The sequence below is a fragment of the Thunnus maccoyii genome, chromosome 20 (genome assembly GCF_910596095.1).
Source record: "Thunnus maccoyii chromosome 20, fThuMac1.1, whole genome shotgun sequence".
Lineage (NCBI taxonomy): Eukaryota > Metazoa > Chordata > Actinopteri > Scombriformes > Scombridae > Thunnus > Thunnus maccoyii.
In genome coordinates, this window is record NC_056552.1 from 12,051,926 (window position 1) to 12,077,167 (window position 25,242).

The 25,242-nt window shown below is 38.8% G+C and overlaps 2 protein-coding genes across 10 annotated transcripts in view; both read left to right on the plus strand.

The window, feature by feature from the left end:
• Positions 1-13,308, plus strand: part of LOC121886476 (disks large homolog 5-like) — a 33,450-nt gene extending 20,142 nt beyond the window's left edge. For 2 of the 3 annotated variants that reach the window (XM_042396470.1, XM_042396471.1), the window contains exons 18-33: positions 283-427; positions 1,251-1,372; positions 2,091-2,174; positions 2,278-2,437; positions 3,335-3,497; positions 3,622-3,755; positions 4,227-4,391; positions 4,572-4,755; positions 4,977-5,125; positions 5,485-5,655; positions 5,823-6,019; positions 6,757-6,900; positions 7,218-7,345; positions 8,322-8,431; positions 10,458-10,567; positions 12,191-13,308. In XM_042396470.1, coding sequence (XP_042252404.1) covers positions 283-427; positions 1,251-1,372; positions 2,091-2,174; positions 2,278-2,437; positions 3,335-3,497; positions 3,622-3,755; positions 4,227-4,391; positions 4,572-4,755; positions 4,977-5,125; positions 5,485-5,655; positions 5,823-6,019; positions 6,757-6,900; positions 7,218-7,345; positions 8,322-8,431; positions 10,458-10,567; positions 12,191-12,294 — 2,270 coding nt within the window. In that variant the 3' untranslated portion in view covers positions 12,295-13,308. Of the gene's footprint in view, positions 1-282; positions 428-1,250; positions 1,373-2,090; positions 2,175-2,277; positions 2,438-3,334; positions 3,498-3,621; positions 3,756-4,226; positions 4,392-4,571; positions 4,756-4,976; positions 5,126-5,484; positions 5,656-5,822; positions 6,020-6,756; positions 6,901-7,217; positions 7,346-7,779; positions 8,221-8,321; positions 8,432-10,457; positions 10,568-12,190 lie in introns of those variants that run through there. The other variant, XR_006092746.1, reaches the window with a different exon arrangement.
• Positions 13,309-14,078: 770 nt separating this feature from the next.
• The window catches only part of LOC121886477 (calcium-activated potassium channel subunit alpha-1-like), a 97,974-nt gene continuing 86,810 nt past the window's right edge, over positions 14,079-25,242 (plus strand). For 2 of the 7 annotated variants that reach the window (XM_042396472.1, XM_042396474.1), the window contains exon 1: positions 14,082-15,017. In XM_042396472.1, coding sequence (XP_042252406.1) covers positions 14,787-15,017 — 231 coding nt within the window. In that variant the 5' untranslated portion in view covers positions 14,082-14,786. Of the gene's footprint in view, positions 15,018-25,242 lie in introns of all 7 variants that reach the window. The other 5 variants (XM_042396475.1, XM_042396476.1, XM_042396478.1 and 2 more) reach the window with 4 other exon arrangements.

Here is a 25,242-nt window from a genome sequence, read left to right on the forward strand (position 1 = left end):
GCTGAGTTGTCAATCTGTTTTCCACCGGCATTTGAATGCAACATGCATTTCTGTATCAAATGACATTAAAAGAGTCTCTACACTTGAGATGTAATACAAGTCGTTATATTTATTTGTAAAATTGTTTGACATTTAAGGTATTCGATGTACTTGTGATCTCCATAATTTATAAATCATCATGTAAATTTTGTCACTAGTGTTGAGACGTTCAATATTTCTCATCACTATGCCTGTGTTGAGTCTGATATGATCTGTGTTTTGGCCCTTTTTGTGTTCCTCTAGACCCAGCACAGCGAGGTTTAGCCCCGTGTACCGCTGTGACGGCTGTGATGAGGAACCCGGTCTACACTGCCTGGAGCCATGAGATCCAGACCAACAACTGCCCTCCAGCCCCCAGTTCAGGCGTCCACACACATTCACACACAAGGTGTAAACATCTGGCAGTCTTTTCCTGCCCCTCTGCATTCTTGATAGGTCACAGTAATAGGTCTTTCTCACAGCAGACAGTTTGACTTGTCATAGTAGGAAAAGCACAGGTGTTACTGATTAATATTAACCATGGCTCTGTTCTGTTAAAGTGTCCCAGTAAACCATGACAGTGTGACAGTGAGCCATGAAACCAGGACGGAGAGACCTTTAGCCGTCATTCATGTTGTTATGTACACCTGTGCCTATATGTTTAGTGACAAGTAGGTCCAGCTTCTCCTGCAAATAATCAACAAATTTCATTTTTTACCTTTTTAATATCATATATTTAGTGTTGAAACAATTTGATTAATAAACAATAGTTTTGATATTTGATCAGTACTTTTCATCAAGCAAAAATACAGAACATTCTCTGTTTCGAGCTTCTCAAATGTGAGGTTTTACTGCTGCTGTCTGTTCAATATCACTGTAAATTGAATATCCTTGGGTTTTGATCTGTTGGTCAGACAACACTTGAACTCTGGGAACTTGTGATGGAAATGTTTTGCTATATGTTTGATATTTTATAGACATAATTAATTCTTAGATGAATTGATAGTGAATGTGTCAGTCATTAGTTGCGGCCCTTGTATTGTTTTAGAACATTCAACAGTGATTTAATAAATCCTGTGATGTAGTGATGGTGCATTTTATTTTACAAAACAACATTGTTAACCTTGCCCCAGATCTCAAAAAAACAGATGGCATGGGGCGAATCGTATCTTGCTCTGGGTTGAATAATTGACTGCCAGGGGACTTACTGAGGCCTTTTTTTCCACTTTTAGCCCCCAGCATCAAGGTCACCTCAGTCTGGACCTCAGCCACAAACGCACTGGAGAGGTGACTGAGACGAGCTGCAGTCAACCATCACACAGCACCAACTCCCTCCCCTCCAGTACCAGACTGGGTACATATAGAGTCCTAGTTTACGCAAATCATAACTTGTATAATATGTCCCATAAATGATCTGTTGTTGTATATCCTCATGGTTAAGTCAGTTCATCCAAATTACAAAAAACAACTTTTGTCTTACCTCCAGTCATGCAGATAGTTATAGTTTGATTTTTTCTGGATGGTCCACAGACATTACTGTGAAAAGTCTTTATAGGAACTATTTCTTTGGCAGTAGTAAGTAACCAGGACATTGTTTCTGGAAAGGCATGTAGCAGTAGAAAGTTATAATATAGCTTTTCAACACAAAAGCAACACACCTCTACTGTAGCTCTATTATATTCTGAATCTAAGAGACAGATATATACACTTATAAAATATAGAATCTACCATCAGAGAAAAAGAGCAGAGGTATAAATGTATATTGCACAGCAGAGGCTGCATATTTAATGAGAGTTTAGACTGTCATTTAGCAAATTGACATCTCCTGACTCAGCTTAGGAGATGACAGTGAGAGATTGGCCGCATTTGCTTCACGTAATTAATCAGAGCAGCCTATCGCAATGTCAGGAAAAACAGCTCCCCAGGTTCACTGATCAGTTTCCTGAAGGAAACCCTGTATCTGCATGGCTTGATAACAATAGTTAAGTGAGAATGTTTTTGTTTTGTTTCTCATAATTTGGGTGAACAGGCTTCTTTTTAAATAAATTCCTCTGTTTGTGGTGTTTTTTTAGGCTCCTTAAGTACTTCGCAGTTTAGGGCAGAACGCATTAAGATCCCCCCAACTCGTTATCCTCGCTCCACTGGATCTGACAGAGGTACTGATTAGTCTAGCAGCAACACGGTCTGTTAGCTGCATTATTACAGCTTTAAAAAAAAAAGGCGTGTCTGAATTCATGCCTTTCTTTTTTGTCACTCTAGGCTCCCTTTCCCATTCGGAGTGTAGCAGCCCAACACCTCCAATGTCCCCTGTCAACCTGGACACATCGTCTTTCACAAGCAGCCAATCACAGAGCTCCATTTCCACCCAGCCCAGAATATCAGTCAGCCCTGCTCCAGTTGGTGACAGGCGGAAGGATGGGTAGGCCAGCCCCTTGTCTGGGTCATTATACTACCATCATTCAGCAGAACACGACATGTTTTCCACCATTTGTCTGTACCTCTGTCTGTTTCATTTTGATGAAGTGCTTGCAAAGCAGTAAACAAAGCTGTGAGCCTCCATCTCATATTGTTAGAACACTGATGCACCATCTATCATTTTCTCTTCCTCTTTCCTCTCTGTTGTAGGTCATTATAACATGAAATCTTTCTCTCCTGGTTTGGGTGATCACCCCTTTTTCTTCTCTCAATCTCTTTCTCAGATTTGTCTCTCCTCCTTCTGTCAGACTTCCAATAGCAGTTAAGCCCAAGTTCTTCTCTTTAAGAAGCTTGAGGTTTGTCCTGTGCTGCTTGTGGGAAATATTTGTACCGCTAGATCATTACAGCAAGGATCTGAAGACTTTCCATGTACACACTGCAGATATGTTATATTCTAGCCCTGCTTAGCAGCAGTGGCACTAAATGTTTGAATGTTTAATAGGTCTGATAATGAAAGGTAATGGATACGTATCTCTTTAAGACATCTTTTTTCTGCTTGTTATTAATTCAGAATGCTGTTGAATTTTGTATGATTGCATGACTTTGAGACTCTGAAATGCACTCGGCATACTCCACACAGCTTCCATATGTTATTGTCGAGACCTTTCATGGGTTAGCAATGCATCTTTGCTGTAAAGGAATCAGATGAGAAACAAAATACAGAGAGCTACATTGCATTGAAACATCAGATTGCAGGCGACAGCTTCTCCTATGAATTTTATTTGGTATTATAGTTTATATCGTTTTAGAGTCACATGTTGCAGTTCCAGCAAGTCTTCATGGTTTCCCACAGATGTTACAATATCACAGTTAAACAACGTGTTCCTCTTTTCCTCTGAAGGCCGTACTTGGAGGAGCCACGCAATGTGACAGTGCAGAAAGGAGCAGAACCACTGGGGATTTCCATTGTGAGTGGAGAAAACGGCGGAGTGTTCGTGTCCAAAGTGACAGCAGGCAGCATCGCACACCAAGCACGTTTAAAGTACGGAGACCAACTCCTCGAGGTACAGCAGCCAATGCACTTCTTTAAAATATATAGCAGTGTGTGTATATATATGTGTGTGTGTGTGTATATATATATATATATCTCCTTTCTTTCTGTTTCTAATGAATCACTGCTCTTTCCAGTTTAATGGAATCAACCTCCGGAATGCCAATGAGCAGCAGGCACGGCTGGTGATCGGGCAGCAATGTGACACTGTCACCATTTTGGCTCAGTATAATCCTCACATGTTTCAGCTGGGCAACCACTCTCGTTCAGGGTAAGAGGGAGAGTCAAACACCACAACGACAATTTACACAGATTGGTCTCATGAATTTTAGATCAAATGAATCTGGCAAAGAAATCTGAAGCTTCAGTGTCTATCAGAGTTATTTTCAGTATAATGTGAAAGAATGAATGGATTTGTTATGCTAAATTCAGTCAATACATGAACACATAACACTGTGTTCTCAGCAAACAACACATTATGAGTACACAACCAAACATCAACATACTGCACTGCAAACAACAAACAGGGCAAAACGAGTGGCTTATGTAACTGAGAAGAAATAACAAATACAAACACTAAACATAGAAGAAACATTTTTTTAAAATATGTTTGCATGCTCTGTAAAAATCTGCTTAAACAGTGAATAATCTATGTTTTTGAGATTGACATCCTCTCTGAATCTCATTAGCTTTTATTTTAAGAAATTTAGCAAAGAGTTTAATATTTTTCTGTTCTCCTCAGTTCTCGGATGGAGTCCATCAGCAACCAGCCAACTCCCCAGGACAGTGGCGCTACCACCCCAGATAATCACTCTACCATCGATACGCTTAGTGAGCAGGATGAGGGCACCATGACACCACCGTCCAAACAGACAACTCCTGCCACCAGCCCTCACAGCTCCTTTAGGTAGGACTGGACTGCAACACCGATATTGATTTTTAGGTTCAGTGTATTACCGTATTTCACATTCAGTGACAATTATTTCATGGTGAATACTGGCTGGTGACCATTTTGCATTACTATAGAGAATAAATGTAGATGCCGAAGGGAGACAATGTGTTGGGAATGACTGAGGTTTTTCTCCAGGCTTCCTGGTTCAAGTTTGCGCCGGGCTGCAGAGCCTCGACTAGTGAGGTTAAAGAGGATCCATGTGGAGCTGGGAGTTCAGATCTGTGGAGGAAACTTGTATGGCATCTTTGTAGAGAGTCTGGAGGATGACAGCCCTGCTAAATGTCCTGATGGCCTGCTGCCTGGAGACTTGATACTGGAGGTATCTGCACTGTTTATTAGTCACTCGCTAAGAAGGTCATGTGCACAAAGTTCAAGAACTGCTTCTACTTTATAAGTACAACCTCCTCTTTATAACTGTCTGTGTCTTCATAACTGTTATGCATTGTTTGGATTGCTTTTACTGAATATGATGAGTCATTCTGTGTTGGCAGCCTAGCTCAGTGTCCTTTTGTCAGCTGTGTAATTGATGTTTTCAAACAGTACAACGGCATCAGTATGAAGAACAAAACTAAAGAAGAAGCTTACCTGGAAATGTTAAAACCGGCTGAAACAATCACATTCAAGGTCCAGAACTGTGTGGAAGAACTCGCTGCACTTAAAGATTCGCCTGGAGATGGATTTTTTATAAGGTACCATCAGTTATTATGAAACAATCCAAACTGGTGACAGAGTAGCTAAAGTTTTAACATCAGTTGCTGTGGGGCAAAATTAGATTTTGTATCAAGCATTGAAGCCAACAGAATATAGAAACATAAGACAGGCAAGTCCAGTAATTAGTTACAACCGTAGATGTTTGGAGGTGTTTAAGAGGCCTAACAAAGCAGGCAGAAAGGAATCCTCATACCAGTTTTGGGGAATTGGGTCTTACATGCTCTAAATGTTTTTAATATTCTGTTAAGTGGTCTCTCAATCTGCTGTTCTCTTGTTTCCCCCATAAGGTCAGAGGAATGTGTTCATCATAACTGTTTTATTGTTCATCTGTTGTCAGAGCACTTTATGAGAGGGTGGCAGAAGTGGAGCAGGAACTCAGCTTTAAGAAAGATGACATCCTGTATGTTGAAGATACACTACCAAATGGCAATTTTGGCTACTGGATGGCCTGGCAACTTGACGAGAATGCACAGAAGCTGGAAAAAGGGCAGATTCCAAGTAAATACATGTAAGACCAGGCTATAGTTTAATCTACTTTTACACACTCGAGGTTATGTATTTACCCCCATCAAGCATGTCATCTGTAGTTATCTAGTCCCCATATCTGGATAAGTATTTCTTTATTCAAGCTTAGATGTTAAGGAACATGTGAACATGCTGAAATGTCTCCATTAGGATGGACCAGGACTTCTACAGGAGACACGGCATGGCCGACATGAAAGATGATAACGGCACCAGTAAGACTCTATCTGCAGCCGCGCGGAGGTCCTTCTTCCGCCGAAGGCTGAAGCACAAACGCAGTGGATCCAAGGACGGGAAGGACCTGATGGCTCTGGACGCCATAAGCACAGATTCTTTACCCATCACAGAGGGTGAGTAATCATCTACTGAGGCAGGTTTATCAGCAATGCACAAGGCCAGACACGTAATGAGAAGCCCTAGATTACCCGTAGACTTCTAGCGTGAACTTTGTCGTAGTGGTGGTGAAAGATGTATTCAGTGGAAAGTCCTGCATACTCATTGTAAGTAAAAATTACAAAGAAAGTTGAAAGAAAAAAAGCGATTGATAGTCTAGATCAGGTTGAGTTCATTCTAATGTGTAAACTGCAATCATTGAGCACTGAGTCAGCAAAAAGTTGACAGTTGAGATTTTTTTTTATCCACCAGCAGTAAAATATATCTCATATTTATTTAATTAATTTGCTCTAAAGTCATCAGATAAATCTACTGGAGAAAAAGTCATTTTTTTATACCTGGAATGAAAATACTAACTATCAACGTTTTTTTGTGCATCAGCATCCTCAAGCAAAGAAAAATCAGGCTTATGACCAGGTAGAAATATCTGAATGGAGAATACAAACATACTGTATAGTGACAGCAAATTTAAGTACTGCTGAACAAAGTAATAAACCTTCAGCTGTTGGTGTCTGGATGTGTCAGGCAGCTCCCAGGTATGAGTGTGTTTATAAAGCAGGCTGATGCTATAAAAAGCAGAGATACAGAAAGTCATGACTGTGGTTATTACAGGGCAGCTGTATCTCGGTGTACTTCTGCGCTGTCTTGTGTATTTTGGAATGAACATTAATATATTTCTGTACTTCCTGCCCAGACGGAGTGAGCCTGATGTACCAGCGAGTTCAGAAGGTGGAGTGCTCGTTCCCCAGACCGGTGTTGATCATAGGTCCATTAGTGGAGGCCAGTAAGGACATGTTGGTGAAGGAGGTTCCCGACAAGTTCTGTCGCTGTTTGCCTGGTGAGCTTGTGTACACATCACACTGAGTCTGTAATTAGTTTATTTTATTCATCAAAGATTTGACGTGTCCATCAAGTTAGTATCATTGATGTCATACTGTACAGACTAGTTTTACCTGGAAGCTGCCCAGTGCAACCAGTCTGATCTGTTGGCCACTAAGCAGCTCCACTCTTGCAGTGGGAGGTTGGGTCTCTTGCTTAAGGCCACCTTTTAGTGGTAGCGTGCTTAAAATTAATAAAATAACTTCAAGGAAGTAAATAATTTAGTTGATGTGAATTCTACTATTTTTAAAAACCCTTTTTTTCCCCCCCTTCTAGAGATTATGAAGGCATCTCAGCAGGCGATTGAGCGGGGCGTGAAGGATTGCGTGTTCATCGACTACAAACGGCGGAGCGGCCATTTTGACGTGACAACTGTGGCATCAATAAAAGAGATCACAGAGAAGGTAAATTCATCTCAGTTGTCTCACAATTTTCTATACCAGAGCTTTGTGAAATGGTAACTGCGGACTCAATAATCCTTTTTTTATGATTACTTATTCTTTTATAATCCTTAATATCAAAGTTTATTTACAACCAGTCTACAAAGTACAGCAAAGTCTGTCTGTATTTAATACCATGTCTGTGCATTAGTATTCAGATGTCAGATTTGTCTGTGTTAAGTTTGGAGTTTCCTGAAGAGACAATAAAGTTGTTCTACCCTCCTGGGTTGGCCAGATATGAAATGAAATCTCAGTTTCTTATGAAGATGTAAGGCTACTGGCAGATTGGATATTTGAGTTTCCTCTGCAGTGTGTCTGGTCTTAATCGTAGGGAGAAAGTGAGAAGCACATAACATCCAGAATAAGCTCTGAATAGAACTTCTGCTCTATCACACTAGAAGCAGCCAGTTGAGGGTGGTTTGAGCATTTGAATAAGATTGAATAAGATGCCTCAGCGCACCTCCCTGCAGAGATGACACCAGGGCAGACCCACAACACTCCAGAGGGATTATACTGCATGTCCCATCTGGCCTGGTAAAAGCTTTGAGATCCTCCAGGAGGATCTGGAGCCCATGGCTGAGGAGTAGGATAAACAGTGTGGGATATTTGGCTTAGCCTGCTGCCACTGCAACCTGAATAAGAGATGAATTGATGAATGGATGTCCAAAACTGGAGTCAAGCAGCTGTGTAAATTACTCTACCCACATGTCTGACAACTACCAGGAAACAATTATGTGCTCAACTTGAGGCCAACCAACCTAAATTTTAGCTTTAATGTCAACTTTATGTTGTATTTTTAGTTATGTAGCCAAAACCATGAAGAAGTATGAGAAACAAAAGTAAGCTTCTGTATTTTTTGGCATATTTTTTTTGCAACATTATGCTTTGAACCATCCCTCATTTCTCACACAGTCTTTTGCTGTCATTTTTTCTCTCATAGGACTGTCACTGTTTACTTGACATTGCCCCTCACGCCATCGAACGTCTTCACAGCGTTCACATCTACCCAATCGTCATATTCATACGCTACAAAAATGCCAAGCAGATAAAGTGAGTAATTTCATGCCTTCAAAAGTGTTTGTTATTTTTCTTTCTTTCTTGCCTGAAGACATGTCAAGTGTGTGTCAAGCGTGCTTTGTGTTTTGGTGCCGTTGCCGTTTATTCAATAAGTTCAGATCTTTCAACTTTTTTTGGTCATGTAGAATAAAGTGTTAAGAAAATTTGATTTTACAGACATTTATGCCCAAAGAAATATCAAAATATAAATCATTAATGCACACAATGGATCCAAGCACACTTCAGTGTCTATAGCATCTAATTCAAGTATCTGTTCTAACTTTGCAGTTAACTGATTAAACATTATATTCATATATAATCAAAAATGTTTCAATCAAAAACAGTTTGCATACAAATGTACAAGATTATTTGGTATAAATGCATCTTTTTCCAACTCAGCACATTGTCTTAATTGAGATGATGGATTTTAGAATAACTCAGCTGCACATTTTCATATTATCCAAACAAAATTTTCATCTATATTGGTGCCAGTTCTCCTTCCAGTCAAGACAGACACTGGAAATTGACATCTGCAGACGTCTTGCTGCTTTCATAATCATATTCATCCTGCAGACACAACAAAAACTAATTGATCAACCTGATTTGATCACAGTGTCATTAGTTCAGAAACCACAGCCTGGTCTCTTCCACCACCTGCCGAGGTTTTGATAGGATGATTGTGATATCTCAAAGATCCCTCTGCTTTTTCATTTTTAATCGCATGGGGAAGATTAAATCTGCTGAACCCCCAGCATGGTACACACACACACACACATGCATGCACGCACAAATAAAGACTGACTCGGGTCTGGCAGAAACAGGCTTTCTCAGCCACACACATACACACCCACACATCTATGAAGCGGTGCAGCAGGCAAACATGGTGGAGATTGATTCCTACTAAGCCTTCGCTGTCATCAGCTGAGTGCCAGCTGTCCAGAGAGAGCTCGCAGGGCCTGTGGCTCCGCTCCGTGGCGTAGGTGGCTAAAACACTCACTGCCCCCACCTGCCGCCGCCACGTACACACAAACACACCTCCCACCTCCTGCCCGCTACAGCGATTCACAGAAGCTTGAGCTTTTTCATGGTTTTTTTTTATCCTCCGGGAGGCATCAGCAGACCAATATGTTGACAGCATACTGAGTGCCAGGGAGAGATGGGAGTGTGATTCTGGGTTAGGTCAGGAGCTCCCACTGGATGGAAACTGAGGACCGAGCAGTCACATGGAAGGGTTTACAATGGAGGGATCTCATTAAAGCTCTGCAGTGTTTTGTCTAGACTTGTTTTACGTATGTAGTACCTGATAGGGCTGCATTGTATGTATGGTGATACATACTGAAATTTCCCTTTAAGACAATATCTTTTGGTTGTTTTAGTCAATTGTAGACAATGCTACCAGTCAGTGAGAAGGAAGGTTTTGTGGATTTACAGGATTTTTGCTTTTCAATATGATAAACTACTTTTATTTTGCAGGTATTCAGTGAGTTAGCCAAAAACATACATAACCATCTGGTTAATCTCAACTGAATTTCCTGTAGCACCACAGTATGCTGTTGTATACTACAGATACACTTTTGAAGTTATGTCAGTGCAAATATTATCATCCAGTCAGGTCAGAGTAAGGGAAGTGACATATTTATGGACAAATTAAAATTTTGCACCTCAGATTTTCAAAAGTAAGATACTAAAAGTGCTCAGGATTGCATTGAGGTTGGAGTTTTAGATAAATCTGTTGAAATCCAGCTCATAATCATACAAAGCATGATGTCAAGAGATGAGAGTTTGTGGGTGGTGAGTAGAGTGAACAGCTTTAAAGCAACAAAACAACTGGGCAATGATGATGCTTAATGAGGTGTGAACATTCACTGTAATCTCAAAATCGGATCTCAAAAATGACATACAGGTTCTTCTATTTATCTGTCAGACTCTGATTCCTTCCACACGGTGGTATTGAATCCATGTGTGAACCGTGAAGTGAGATTTTCTAGCGTGCTGACAGGTGCTGATTTTGTATTCTCAGAGAGCAGAAGGACCCTTTGTACCTGCGGGATAAACTCTCACAGAAACATTCCAAGGAGCAGTTTGAGACGGCGCAGAAAACAGAGCAGGAGTACAGCCGCTTCTTCACAGGTTGGTCGAAATGACTGATTTTCATTCACATGGACTTATAATAGTAATAATAATTATTATTATTTTGAGCATATAGACATCTGCAGTGCTCTGTAATTGTACTAAACGAGGTAGATCAGAAATGTGTATACGATTTATCATTTGGGAGTCACTGCAGGGCTGAACAGATTTTTTTTTTCCTTTGTCACCTTAGACCTATTAAAGGATCATATTTCAACACTAACCCCCCAGTGGTATCTATGCATGCAGATTGTTCCACTTGAGTACAGTGGAGGTATATAGACATGAGTTGTTTGTAGAGCTGCAGCGATTAATCATTAGCCAATCAACATAACATTAATCTGTAACGATTTTGATAATAATTTAGGATATATTTTTTAAGTAAACATACCAACAATTAGCTGGTTTCAGGTTCTTAAATGGGAGGATTTAATGCTATTCTTTGTAGTACTTGATAGTAAACAATACATTTGAAGAATTTGTGGGAAACTTTAATGGATATTTTATAGACAAAACAATGAATTGATTAATCAATGAAATAATCGGTAGATTAATCGATAATGAAAACAATCTTTAGTTGCAGCCTAGTTGACTAGTTGTGGTGGTCAAAGTATTGAAAAACATGGACATTTTTCCATCGTGGCCTTGTGAGACAGTACAGGAGACAGAAGTTGGGATAAAACAACACATTTTTAAGCCAAGCCTGAACCCGACATAATTTACATCATAGTTTCTTGAAAGACACAGTTCAGTTGAGTTTTTCCAATGTAATATTAGAATGCTTTACGCACTATGAATAAAAATAAAATACATCCCCATTGTATTGGGATGGTGGCAAAATCTCAACAGCTAATGTCTTCAAACCTGAGCAAATACAACCAAACCTGTCTGCACTAATAGACATCAGTTGGGTTAAATGGGATTTGGGTGAACTAACTTTAGGGGCTATGTTGCACAGGAAGGGTCCCAAAAAGAAACCAGAATACATAAAATAAAATGAGGAAAATATACAAAAATATCTCCAGCAAACCAAGTTGCAATAAGTCATGTTAATTGTTATGGTCTAGTTTAACCATAATGAGTCTCAAAAAGCTCTGGAGGTCATCTCATGTTTTTGGAGCAGAGTATCTCTGTAGTCTATCACAGATCTGAGTTAAAGTTTGGTATCTGGAGCAGCAGCCAGTCTGAGAGACCCAACTGTCCAGCTGATTAATGACTCTATAAAAGGACGCGATTTATGGGGAAGGGTTTTGGAAATGAACACATACCACCACTGATCCCTCTAACAGGGAGAGGTGGCCAGCCAACTTCTCCACACAAGCCACAACGCTGAGAACTATAATTATCAGACGTTATAACTCAGGAGTATTGGGCGGTAGACAGCATGAAATGGAGCTGATCACATTGCTGAAGTACTGTTTATCTCCAAAACCCAGTCAGTTGCAGCCCTACATTTGTTTGATTTTTCTACCATTTTTAAACTAAATGATTCATGGATTCAATGTAAATAATCACCATTTCCAGCCTTATATGTGTATATACAAGGAGCAAAGCTTTGGCCAAATCAGACATACATGCTTAACTCTCCCTTTTGTAAACCTCCCCACCCTCACTGTGTTGCAGGCGTTGTCCAAGGAGGCAGCGTCTCCTACATTTGCACTCAGATCATGACCATTGTGGAGCAGGAACAGAATAAAGTACTGTGGATCCCAGACGGAGCACCGTAGAAATTTCACTTCTCACCTGCATGTCTCTGCTAAACATCAGAGAGGACGTACAGCTACACAAAGTTTATTTTATTTCGGGATACGCAGTGAATCGGTACATCTAGCAAACAACACGGTTAACTCCAATATGGTTTCACATATAGCAATATCAGCACTGATGATGATGTAATATTCCCACTACAATAGTGATGTACTGTACTACAGATAGATTTGTTTACACTAGTATTTAATACAATGCTTACTTGAATGTTTTATTTTCCCTTATATCCAGTAGCACTCCTTTAATCCCACTTTGAATATGTTGGACCACAGGAAGTTTGCTTTGATGCAAACTGAAGACTTTATTCTAAGTGAAGATGGAATGGACCACTGTGTTCCCTTCTCTATATTTATATGTATTTCCCTGCCATTTAATTTATCTAATCAAATCAAAGATGTTGGTTTTAAACCTTTTGTTATACAGATGTAGCTGTCTAGTTAATAGAAGAGATGATATTTTCCAATTAATGTTCTTATTTATAGAGGAGAAACCGGGGCAAACTTGCTTCCTTCACATTATGTTGCAGTTCTAGGCTGTTTTTGTATCTATTTTGTTCTCTGAATGCACCATTTTTTTTCCCTCTGTTGACATCATTTCAGTCCTCAAACATAATATCATGCCAAGCTTGAAATATTTGCTAATCACTATCCGTTCTTGGATTTATTAACACCACAACTTCCTTTGATAAATCCTCCTGCAGGCATGATAGTTTCACCACAAAGTCCCAATTTGTGTGTTCTACTGATATTGCCAATATTGATTATAAATATTGTTCATCTTTGTCAAGTGGAATTTTTAAGAAGGGATATTTTATTTCTGGTTCGTGGTTGGCTGTCAGCTAAACATATTGACGTGCGCATCTTGGATTTTCAGTAGATCACGTTATCAAGTTGAATGAAACACTTTAGGTCAGATTTTCTCATAATGAAGGTTAATATTTCTACAAAATATTAAAAAAGGTACACTTAATGGAATGCAACTGGTCTGTGTTTTCTATTTCTGTCTTTAATTGTAGGTTGTATCAGGTCTTGAGCTTTTTCACTAAATAATTCACAAAAAGCAAGCTGATATTTGTCAAGAGAATACTTGGATCAATGCACTTTCTGTCCACTGGGGGGAGTAAAACACTACTGAAGGTAAGACTGGTAAGCGTTCTTTCTTTTTTCTCTATACCACACCATCAGGGCTGCCTCTTAAAGTCCTATATGTGAACTTAGTAGACTTTCCAGTCATTATTGTTTATCACATAGTTTATATTACAAACTGCTGAACAGCAATGATTCTTTCTTTGCTTTACTGTAAGAGCTGAAATATGTTGGAGATGCTGCATCCACGAAATAAGTTCATACTTTCAGGAGTTGCTTTATCATCCCTAATTCATACAGACCTTCATTGCTGTAAAATAAATGTTTACGTGTCTCTTTTTTTGTTAATTACTGACTAAAATGTAAATCATCTAATTGATTACAAATAGAGAACACGTACTTAAGCTTATGATGTGTTATACAACAGACGCATTAATGTTATGTCAGTAAGACATGAAAAAAAGTTTACAGTAGTTAACGCATTATTGGAAATTGAATGTAATTTCTGAACATGGCTGTCAATCGGTAATAAAAGTGAACGTGTCTCCACAAAAGTAACAGTTTCACAGTTAGACGACTGTAACCACAAAGTTACAATCATCAAAAATTGATGAAGCGGTCACTATAAATAACCAGACATCCAGATAAGCATCGACGTCTGCTATTGATGGCTCCTCCCCCGCTACCTGTAAATCTGCGATGCCATCTTCCAACAAATGGATGTGACGGGCGGCCGGCGGAGCCCGGAGAGCGAGATAGACCGAACCCGCTGTTTAACACATGAAACCGACATTTTTTTTTCTCTCCAAGCCACATCTCTGATAAGAATATCGCTAAACTGCGACCTTCAACGTGAGGAGCGCATTCAACAGTGCGCGGTGCGGAGCTGCTGAAAGCTGCGCTGTGAAACAAGGTGGAGTGAGTGAGTAAACCATCATCCGACGAGGACAACACGTCTCTCCACATCATCATCATCATCACCACCACCACAATTAAACTACAGCTTTTTCCATCGGGGATGTCAGGGAAATCGTGAGTTTTTAGAGAGTTTGCAAGAAAATGTGATTTTTACGCACAGATCAAATGGATGACGCGCAATCCCAGTCATGAACGCGCATCGTGAGACGCACCACTGATATCTTGATTTCAGAGGAAGTTTTTTTTTTTATTATTGTGCGTGCGTCTGCGGTCGACTCAACTTTTTCTCGCCGAGTGAAGCCAGATGAGAAGGCAGAGGAGTGGAAGGTGGTTGACTCAACATGGCTGAGCCGCTGTGGCATCAGGGGGCGCTGGCTGGAGCTCCCCAAAGCGCCTGAATCACAGTTGGGTTGATTGTTTAGGGGCTGGCACATGACCAGGAGTCGATAATGTCGAAAAGGGATAAATTCAACCCGGATCCGTCCATCCATATATCCAAGATGGATATGATCATCCCGTTTTCTCCAGACGTGCCCTGTGACAGCAATGGCCAGCGGATGTGGTGGGCTTTCCTCGCCTCCTCCATGGTCACTTTCTTTGGGGGTCTCTTCATAATCCTCCTGTGGAGAACTCTCAAATACTTGTGGACTGTCTGCTGCCACTGTAACGCAAAAAAGAAGGTACGTCCGATCATTTCATAACCATCAAACCACACTGAAATGGCATATTTACCGCAGGCTTTCAGCCAGTGCGTACAGCAGCGTGTCCAGCCAGTTTGATTCATGAAATAGGCTCGTAATTAAATCTGTGTTAAGGCCTCTTAAACAGAGAGCACAGTGCATGACTTTGAATAATGAACTCTGATGCCTATTGGTTTAATCTTACATACAATAACAATGAGATACCTTGAAATGATTTCACTTTTGGACTTGATACAAGTGTTTCTGGGCAGGTTTCCACATATACATGAAGCTGACACTTGTTGGTGAACTACCTTCAATTTGTTCCTTTAGGCTGATTTAAAATGATCCAGAAGACAAGCAGGTTGTGAGGATTATTAATGGTTTCTCTTCCATAACTGTTGGTTGATATTTAAACATATTAATTATCTTTTAGATGGACCTAAAAGCATAAAATTCATCATATTTAAAGAGTTTTAAAAGCACAAATATTCATGTCCTTTTCGAATCATGTCAGGTTTCAAAGTTCATAGTTCAGTTTTATTGTCATTATATAATACAGGATATGCGTAATAAATGCATTAGTAGTGGACTTGCTATGATGTTAACCATGTCATATTTAAAGGGTAGGTTCAACCAAATTACCAAAACATTGTCTCATGTAATACCACCTGTGGTATCTGGTCATGTAGATAATTTGTGGTTTTATTTGTTCAGGTTTTGAGATATCTGTCTCTCAGGCTTCTGCCTACATCCCAATATAATGGAAGTGAATGGAATTTCATTTGTGCTGCTATAAACAGTAGAGAAATAAACAATGTTCTGGTTACTGTGAATGACTCACAGATCTCACACTGTGATCATTTGGCACTGGAACTAGTTTCTACTGAAGTATTAGGCCTTATGAAAACTGTTCTAAGTGCAGATAAATCTTTTTTTTTCAATGCCCTGATCACTACAAATTTCCATTCACCCCCATTTTATTTGGTTGGAGGCACAATTTCTTGTTATTTTGGTGAACCCACTCTTTATCATTTTAAGGCATTGACAGAAATGATCAGAAACTTAAAGATTGTATTAACTGGTGGCACAATTTCCTATAATTTATCTTCTCATCAACATATTCTACGGCCATGATTATTTCCTGCTTGAAACCCTCCAGTGAACCGTGCAGCACTATTCGTTTGACACATTTCCAAAAGTCAGAAATAGTTGTGCTCGTTCAGGACATACAGAGCTCGTCAGCTGCTGATACACGGGTCAGACATTGTTGGACGTCCAACAGACATTCTCTTGCCAGCGGTGCGTATCTGAATGTCTGTGTGGAGGTTAACACTCATTCCACAGCGTAATCCCTAGAAATCATTTTCATAACGTTTAAGGCAGACTGCCACTAGATCTTCTGCTTCACAATTGTTACGACACAATCTGCCGTTCAGTCAGCCACAGTCCTGTGTTTGGGGGAAAAAAATAGCATGTTGCGTTCATGTTCTTTTGTCCTTTTTTAAGTTGTTTTTTTCAGAGAAAAAATATTAAGTTTGTAGTCTTTCTCATATGCTAAAGGACAAAGAAACTCACTGATCAAGGTGCCAGAGGTGGAGCTGTTCATCTCTTCACCTAATTTACTGTATGTGCATTAATCTCTCAGACAGGCAGGATGGAAGAGGAGAAATGGCAAAGGCTGCATCCAGGCAGGGTGGTGCTGACCTTTTGAAGGAGACATCAGTGTCATTTTCAGGCTTTGGTTGTAGCCTTAATTGTAACCAGCTACAACCAATGATTATTTTCATTACCGATTTGTTCTGGTGATCATTTTTTTAATTAATCGATTAATTTCATAGTCTTATAAATTGAGTTTTCTGTTGTACAGATTGAAGCAAATTTGTGATTTGTTACTTATATATAATAGAAAAGTAATAATTATAAAATAGGATGTGCTTGACTTAAAATGTCAAAAAATACTGAAAATTGCCCATCACAAGTTCCCAGAGCTCAATAAATTCTTTTTTTTCCTGCCCAGCTGTCAAAAACTCTAAAATATTCAATTTGAAATGATGTAAAACAGAGAAACAGCAAATCCTCACATCTGAGAATCAAGAAGCAGTGAGTTTTTGGCATTCTTGCTTGACAAAATAGTTATTGATTATTTTTCTGCCAGTCAGCTCTAGTTACAATATTTGTCTGAATCTGAATCTGTCAACCTGCATCCAAATTTTATGTACAGATGAATAGAAATTGAACAGAGATACATCTGTGACCCAATCTGATAGTAAGAACAGGATGAGGTTGTTCCTTTCCACAGTCGAACAGTGTTCATGTATGAATCCAAGAGAGCAGTCATATTTTGTTCAGATGCTGAAGTGAAGCTGGTGAGCTCCACCAACCTGTTGTGCCATCTCTGTGGGAGTCAGCCAGAGACGGGGTCATTCTTTCACTTCCAATCTTCCCCTCTGTGCCTTTTGCTCTCCTGGCATTCGTTTCGTAACTCCTGCCCTGTCTTCCTTCTCACCCTCCTTTTCTAATCCAAGAATCAACCTTCCTCCAAAGTGTCGGAAGTGCGGTGTCAGGCGCATACGGTATGTGCCATATGAATCAGTGTTTTTGTTGCTAAGCAACTAGCAAGCAAAGGATTTCATTATAAGAGTAAATCTCTCTCTGTTATGCTGTTGTCTAGGCTGTGAGATGTGGCAGGTTGTGTTGGAGGAACACCTCCCACCCCCTCCCAGTCTGTGCATGTCATTAGCAGCCCAAACAAGGAGCTTTCGGTGCATTGTTCATAGATGGGACTTGATAATCCGTTTCCTCTTTTTTGTTGATTTTCAGTTTGTTTTCCCCTCTCTGGGGAAATCGCTGCCCCGCTCTGGTCTGGTCTGTTCTGTTCTGGGCAGCTGTCATGTCTCTGAGACTGAGCCTCCTGGTCTGTAGTTCTGCCTTCCCAGTCAGATGGTAATCGATGAAAGTCGACGTTTGTGAGGTTCTGATAAATGACGGTTATTATCTGTCTGGGAGGAAGTAAGAAATTATTGTAAACGACACTATACTCACAATGGGAGTACGGACTGACGAGCTGTGGCAGCTCCTCAGTCATGTTGCAGACTCACTGTGTGCAAGTTTCATTGAAGTGATGTATTTTATTGTGCTGCTGGAGGTTTGAGAGACCACAAATCCTACGGGGCACTTTCTTTTAAAGGGGGCATATCATGCTTTTTGTGATTTTCTGCTATTTTTATACTGTTATGATGTCAGATGTCTGTGTTAAACATATGTTAAACAAGTTCCAAAACTTGAGGTGAACATATGTAAAATGCTCAAAAACTGCTTCGAACGCTTCGTTTGCCATGTTAACTCTACATCCTTCCCGTAATGACGTCAGATGCCCACAAATGGCTGTCCAGTCTGTAGCCTTTGTTGTTAAGGTTGTTGCTAAGGTTGTGCTATGGGTTGATGACGTTGTCCACTCGGATTCAGGCTCAGACATGTATGGATGTATTTGAGTAGTTTATATTTCGAGTAAAGAACAAGAAAAATAAGGGAAATCCGACTACAAATGTTTGATTATGTAGACTCTAGAACTAGCCAATCAGAACAGAGAGGACTCATGGGGAGGGGGCCCTTAAAGAGACAAGAGCTAAAACAGCCTGTTTCAGACAGAGGGGCTGCATAAAGGGCCAATATAAGATACATGATGAGTTTTCTACTTCAGTAGAATATAATTACAGACCTGGAAATGTGCATGATATGTCCCCTTTAAAAGTGGATTCATCATTGACCAATATGTTGCATGTTCAAGGTATTTAAAAAGGCCCCTCACCACCACATATTTTTATTTATTTTTAACATGATATTTATTTCACCCATTATTTACTACATTATTTTTTATGTTTAAACACACATTGAGTTGTTAGTTTTGAGCAAAACAGCTCTCTGCTGCAGGATTAAAGAAAAAACAAAAAAACAAGACTGATTTGGTTAGTGTCCATTTCACTTTATCTGTAGCCAGGAGAGCTTGAACACGACACATTGTTCTTCAGTATGAACTCAAAAGAAGAAGCACTTGAAGGCGGCATCATTTATTTAACATCTAGGCCATCAATCCTTTGACAATAGTCTCAGTTCCAGCAGTTTAACTTGTCAGTCTTCTTTTTAAAGAGAGTATATATATATATAAATATAAATATATATTTGCAATGTCTGTTTAATTGGCTGTGTAATTAGTTAGGCAAGTATTAGCTACTCATGTTGCATAATATAACCAGCATGTGCAGCTTGGCTCTCATTACACCATCTGGGATCCAACAGGTCTCAGATTAACACAACTGTTAAACATCTCAACAGTGCCAGAGCCTGCTGCTTTTTGTCAGTCAGAAAGACAAAAGATGCACTTGCCGCTGGTAGACAGATGTTCATGTGTGTATCATATATGTGCTGGGTCTTTATTGTTATATATGTAATTTTCGTGAACTTTTATATGAACTCCAGGCACTGTGGTCAAGTGCACTGTGAAGTGGTCAAAACCATTTTTTCAGGCAGTTCAGACTGCCTGCTTTTGTCTTTTTGAGCTCCTCATCATCTGTGACGTGGTAATTGGCAGCTTGACAGATTATGTAGTCCATGGTATATTTCTGCTGTATGTTTCTGCTGTGTCAGAAGACGCTTTGGACTAGTTTTCACTCATTAATTTATTTCCTCCATGGCAGAAAAATACATTACACAACCCTTCAGGAAGTCCTGCAGGTTAAACTGAACAAACTAAACACTTTCAGGGGACTGACTAACTCTCACACAAACACCATAAATAGACTTTAATGGGGACATATTATGATTTTTGTGATTTTCTGTTATTTATATATTGTTACAATGTTGGATAACTATGCTAAACATGATCAAAGTTCCAAAACTTGAGGTTAACATATGTAGAAATGCTTCCTGTAAATCAAAATCCCAGGCTTAAATCTGCTCTGAACGCTTTGATTGCAACAGATTTTTACATTGAGGAGCTGTCGTGTATACCCATAAACAGCTGTCTGTTCCATAGCCTTTGTTGCTCAAGTTTTTCCATGTGTTGTTTGCATTGTCTGCTATCATATTTCGGAGCGGATTCCAGTTTGAACATGTACGGATGTATTTGAGAAGTTTTCGTTTCAAGTAAAGAATGAGAAAAACTAGTGAAATCCTACTAGTACAGGAGCTAAAACAGCCTGTTTCAGACAGAGGCTGAACTGAGGGGCTGCATAAAAGGCCAATATAAGATAAATAAGGAATTTTTTAAACTGTAAATCATGCAAAGATATTCCAATAGAGCCCCAGATTAAAAATATAGATGTGTAAAGGTGCATAATATGTCCCCTTTAAGACACTTGCTAGCCTAGCCACATTAAAGCTACACACAACCCATAATGCACCACTCCTTGTAGGAGTCAGTACTTTCTCCACTTAAAAAGAATATCTGATGTTGTGAACATGTAACTGTCTGGTTCTCGAATATAAGACAACCCCCACTTCAAATGTAATTTCCAGAATAAAAAATAATTAGATATTTGGGCCAATATGATATTTCAAATAGTTTTTAATAATGTTCATCAACAGGTGAGTCATTCATAAATAACACACAGAGGCCCATTTTAGCATCTGATTCCTCATAACATTCATGTTCTCACACTCCTGCTGATTTTAGCTGGAGACTAGAGGCATAATTTCACTGCTCTTTGATGTCTGCACTCATGTTAGCCAAATAATTGTGTTCATTCATTTAGTGATTCACTAATTGGAAGAACACTGGGTTAAGTGCTGTATATGGTACATCTCTGAAGCAGATAGAGTCCCTATAGATCAGCCATAGATCAGTCATGAGACTCGGATATATCAGGAAGTTTTTTTCCTGCTCTGAGAATATCTTGATTCATTATTAATGCAATTTATATTAATATGTTTTTAAATAATTTACCCATTTTTAGAGAAATTGTGTCACGAGCCACATGTTCTATTCTAGTTTAATGCACTCGCTCCTATGAGAAACGATTATGGTTGATCAATTACCTCTGATGTCAGGAGGACTAGATTTAGGCGAGATAGTGAAACCTAAATTTGGAGGCTCAGACAATTGATCAAAATGACCAAGAGGAGATGTGCTGTCTGAGCGTCTGTAATGACTACTTGTACTTTTCTGGTGTCTGCTGCCATTAAAAATGTATCTCATCTATTTTTATTTCATTAAAATAAAATCCAGTAAAATACAGTAACCCTCTTAATGGTTAGGTAGCTAACTAAAACTAAAGAAATGACTTTTACAAACACAGACTCTTCTTTTCAGGACAAAATCCACAGAAATGTTATGTGAAATACTATTTTGACAACAGAAATGGTGATTTTCTGCAGTATTGGCTAAAAGACTAATTTAATTGCTATTCATGCTCACAAATGCCATGATTGACTTTGAAGAATTCTCACAAAAATATCAAAAATAACGTAAAAAAAAAGGCAGCTATACATCTTCCCATTTCCTGCATGTGACCTTCACATGAAATCAGACCCTTTAAAGAGTAATTGGACAGTGGCATGTCATGAATCACCAGTCTTTAAACTCTGCCCTCACTGGCATTAAAAATATCACGACCAGTGTGTTTTCAGCTCTCATTATTATTATATTTAGTCATTAAAGTACTGGGGTATAACAGTATGATGCCAATTAAGTCCACTTAAGAGCTATCACCTCCATCAACGCAGCCTGTGTCATTTCATTCATTAAAACAGGAACGTTCACTGTCAGATGCTCGTATAACTGCATCAAACTAAGTGTTTCATGAAGTTATGTAAATCAGTTTAAAGCACATTTAGTTACGCAGTTTTATTGGTCAAAATATATTCGCTTACTGTTAAATTCCACAATGACTAGTTCACATGACTAGTTACTAAATTGACTGCTGTAAACACAGTTACTGAGCGTCTTTCTTATTGGATGTTTTTTTTATTGCACTTTTGTAAAGTACTTAAGTGATTTTGTATTGCCAGATATCTTAACTTTTAGTCTCTAATACAGTATGAGTCATGCTCCAAAAAACATTTCCCTTAATACAACTCAGTATCTTGTTTCTTTATACCTCCCCTTCGTGATGAATGCGTCATTTTATAAACTCTGTGCACCCAGTAAAGCAGGTTTTCTGTCTAATTGCATAAGACATGGACATGAAAATGTGGACATTGTACAGATATTTGTCTGTTTTTGTCAGTTTTTTTTCTCTCCCTCTAGATGTTTAATATATATGGGAAAACTTGCAGCCAATTACTGTAGCACCACATTTGAACATGTTTCTCAAAGGTTGAACCAAAAATCCTAGAACAAATACAGCTCCTGACAGAAATCTGAGGAGAAACACCCCATTGTCTGAGAATAGTGAAAAATGTCCACTAAGTCTTATCATTATCATTATTATTATTATTATTATTATTATTATTATTATTATTATTATTATTATTATTATTATTATTATTATTATTCAACCAATCCCAAATAATTTTCCATAAAAGTAACAAGCCTAAACAGGAAATTGATTATGCCAAATATGGTATATCTCATGAGGGTAACAGGAGATGTTATATTATTCAGTAGAACTGCATAAAAAAAGAAAGCAGTATCAATACTGAAACATTGACAATGACAGGAAATAAAAATCTTGAGCACCAGTTCACTTACTTTATCATTATAGGCCCTGTATAATATTTCTACTAAGTCTCTGTAGCAATGATATAGAAGTTAAGTATTGTTACAACCTAAGGTTTAGTACTTTATAGTGAGCTTAGTGAGAATTTATAACAATATAATATTTTTAAAAGATTTCTTATGTTCACTTATGATTTTTCACTGTTATCAGTATTGTATTTTCTGACTGTACCCAACTTTGCATTTGTTTTAATTTATTACATCATATAGTAAAATATGTTCTGTTGAAGCCACTCTGTGACATTTTTATCATATGGTATCAGTATATTATAGGAACTGTAAATAGACCACCATGCTTTAAACAAAGTGGTGGTCAAATGGTCAAACAGCCCCTGAAACCCCTTCTCCCTACACCCTCTCTACGATGGAATTGAGGGTGCTGCGTCTCACCCTTTTTGTGACTTTCTGAAACTGACAATCTGACAATCGCACTCATGTCATGCAGCAATTGGCCAGGGGCACAACTGAGTGCAACACTCTGGATGCTTTTGAGGAAACATTGTGCAAAATTGTGCACTGTTACAGCTATTTGAATGTGTATTGTGTCTCACCCCTCTCAGTGACGGCAGTCTTTTCACTTCACCTTTGAGTGTGGCCATTCGGAACAGCTATAGACACTTTCATATGAACTAGTTTGCTTTGAGCATACACAACCGTTAGTCTGTACATGCTGTCCAGAGACTCTCCAAATAATGGGGAGCATGCAGCATTTCTTTCTATTACTGTCAGTTTACTGCCCTCAAACTAGAAACCTACATGTTTATTGTATAGCTTTGTATTCCTTTGCAGTTTAACATCCATTCAACAGGCTTCTGAGTGACAAGGCAAACAACATGTTCTTTTCCCTTTCAGTCTCTAACCCATAGTTTGATCCACTCACCCTGATCTCCTTAAGGGGATTCAAAAGTGAGATTTAACTTAAATTCCCCCAGAGACTCTGTTTCAGGGCCAGACTGATGAGATTTTTTTTTTCAACATAAATGATGTAACCTTTGAAAGTGGTTTGGTTCACAATGTAAAATACCTGCTGCAAAAGTGCCTATGGACCCGTTTTACTACTAAAATACGTTGTACTCGACTCAAATTAAAACTACAGTTTGTGCAAATCATAACTAAATAATATGTCTGTCTGAAAACAGCTGATACTTGTTGCTTCCTATGTTTTAAAACTGCAGTTTAACAGAATTTTCCATTCCTGTATCTCGTTTGCTGCATTAGCGACTAAGTGAACTAGACATGTTATTATAGTGTTATCAGGTTAGTGCTGCAGGCTCTGGACAGGCTGTAGGAAGTGTAACATGGTCTGCTGATGGTCTGCTTGTCTCTGACTAATGGCTGTGAACATGATTGAATTTCTTAGTGCAGACAGCTATTTAGTAATAATAATGGAGACGGCTGAATGTGTGGCCTGTGGGTCGGCACCACTATAGAATACTGTGCTGAAACCATTTTTAGGTTATAAAGTGTAAAATATTGACATTAGTACTAGTAGTTGACTACTACTTGACTATTTTTATTTTCTGAGACTTAATCATTCTCTTCACTAGATGAAGCCACTTTTACTCCACCACATTTATACTACAGATGCAATTATTAGATTTTAAATGGACTAAGGCTGTTTAATTAAGACACTGTTGTTATAGTAATTGGTATATGAGTCTAGTGAAACACTAAAAATGGTTCAACGTAATGTCTGGTGACACTTTCCACATGTACTATTAAAGGGGACATATGCTTTTTATGATTTTCTGTTATTTTTGTAATATTATAATGTCAGATGTCTATGTTAAACACATTTCCCAAACTTGAGGTTTGAGTATGTAAAAATGTTCTCTGCAAACAGAGCGTTTAGAGGTTTTGACTTTTACCTCTACTTCCTCCTCATGATGATGTCAGTGTTCACACGTGCCCACAAACAGCCATCTGTACTGTAGTCTTTGTTGCTAAGGTTGTTCCATGGGTTGTTAAGCGTTGCGCACTTGCATATTTCGGATCAGGTTTGGGCTCAAACGTACAAATTTCTGTTTTGAGTAAAGAATGAGACTGAAAAAGTAAAATTCTACTACTATTGTTTGTTAGACACACATACTTGAAAGGGAAATGACAATAATTTTTTTACTTACAAATAAGCCAGAGTAACCACCAGGCAAGTTCTGTTGAAGAGGCTGAACTAAAGAGGCTGCATAAAGGGCCAGTATAAGATAAATGAGTTTGTTTTTTTTAAAATATAAATCATGCAAGGATACACCAGTAGAGCCCCAGAATATATATATATAGACTTGTAGATGTGCGTGATATGCCCCCTTTAAGAAATGTTGATTAGATTTGCCAGGTTTCATCTGTCTGGTTGATAATGCCACTCTAATGTTTAACTTCAGTACTTAAATATATTCACATTCATGTTAGCTGGTTAGTCTGACATTTTCACCACTTGCTGACAACTTCACTATTTTATTTCAGCCATCTGTTACTGCAAACATGGTTATATTTTAAAGTACAGTTTTGAAT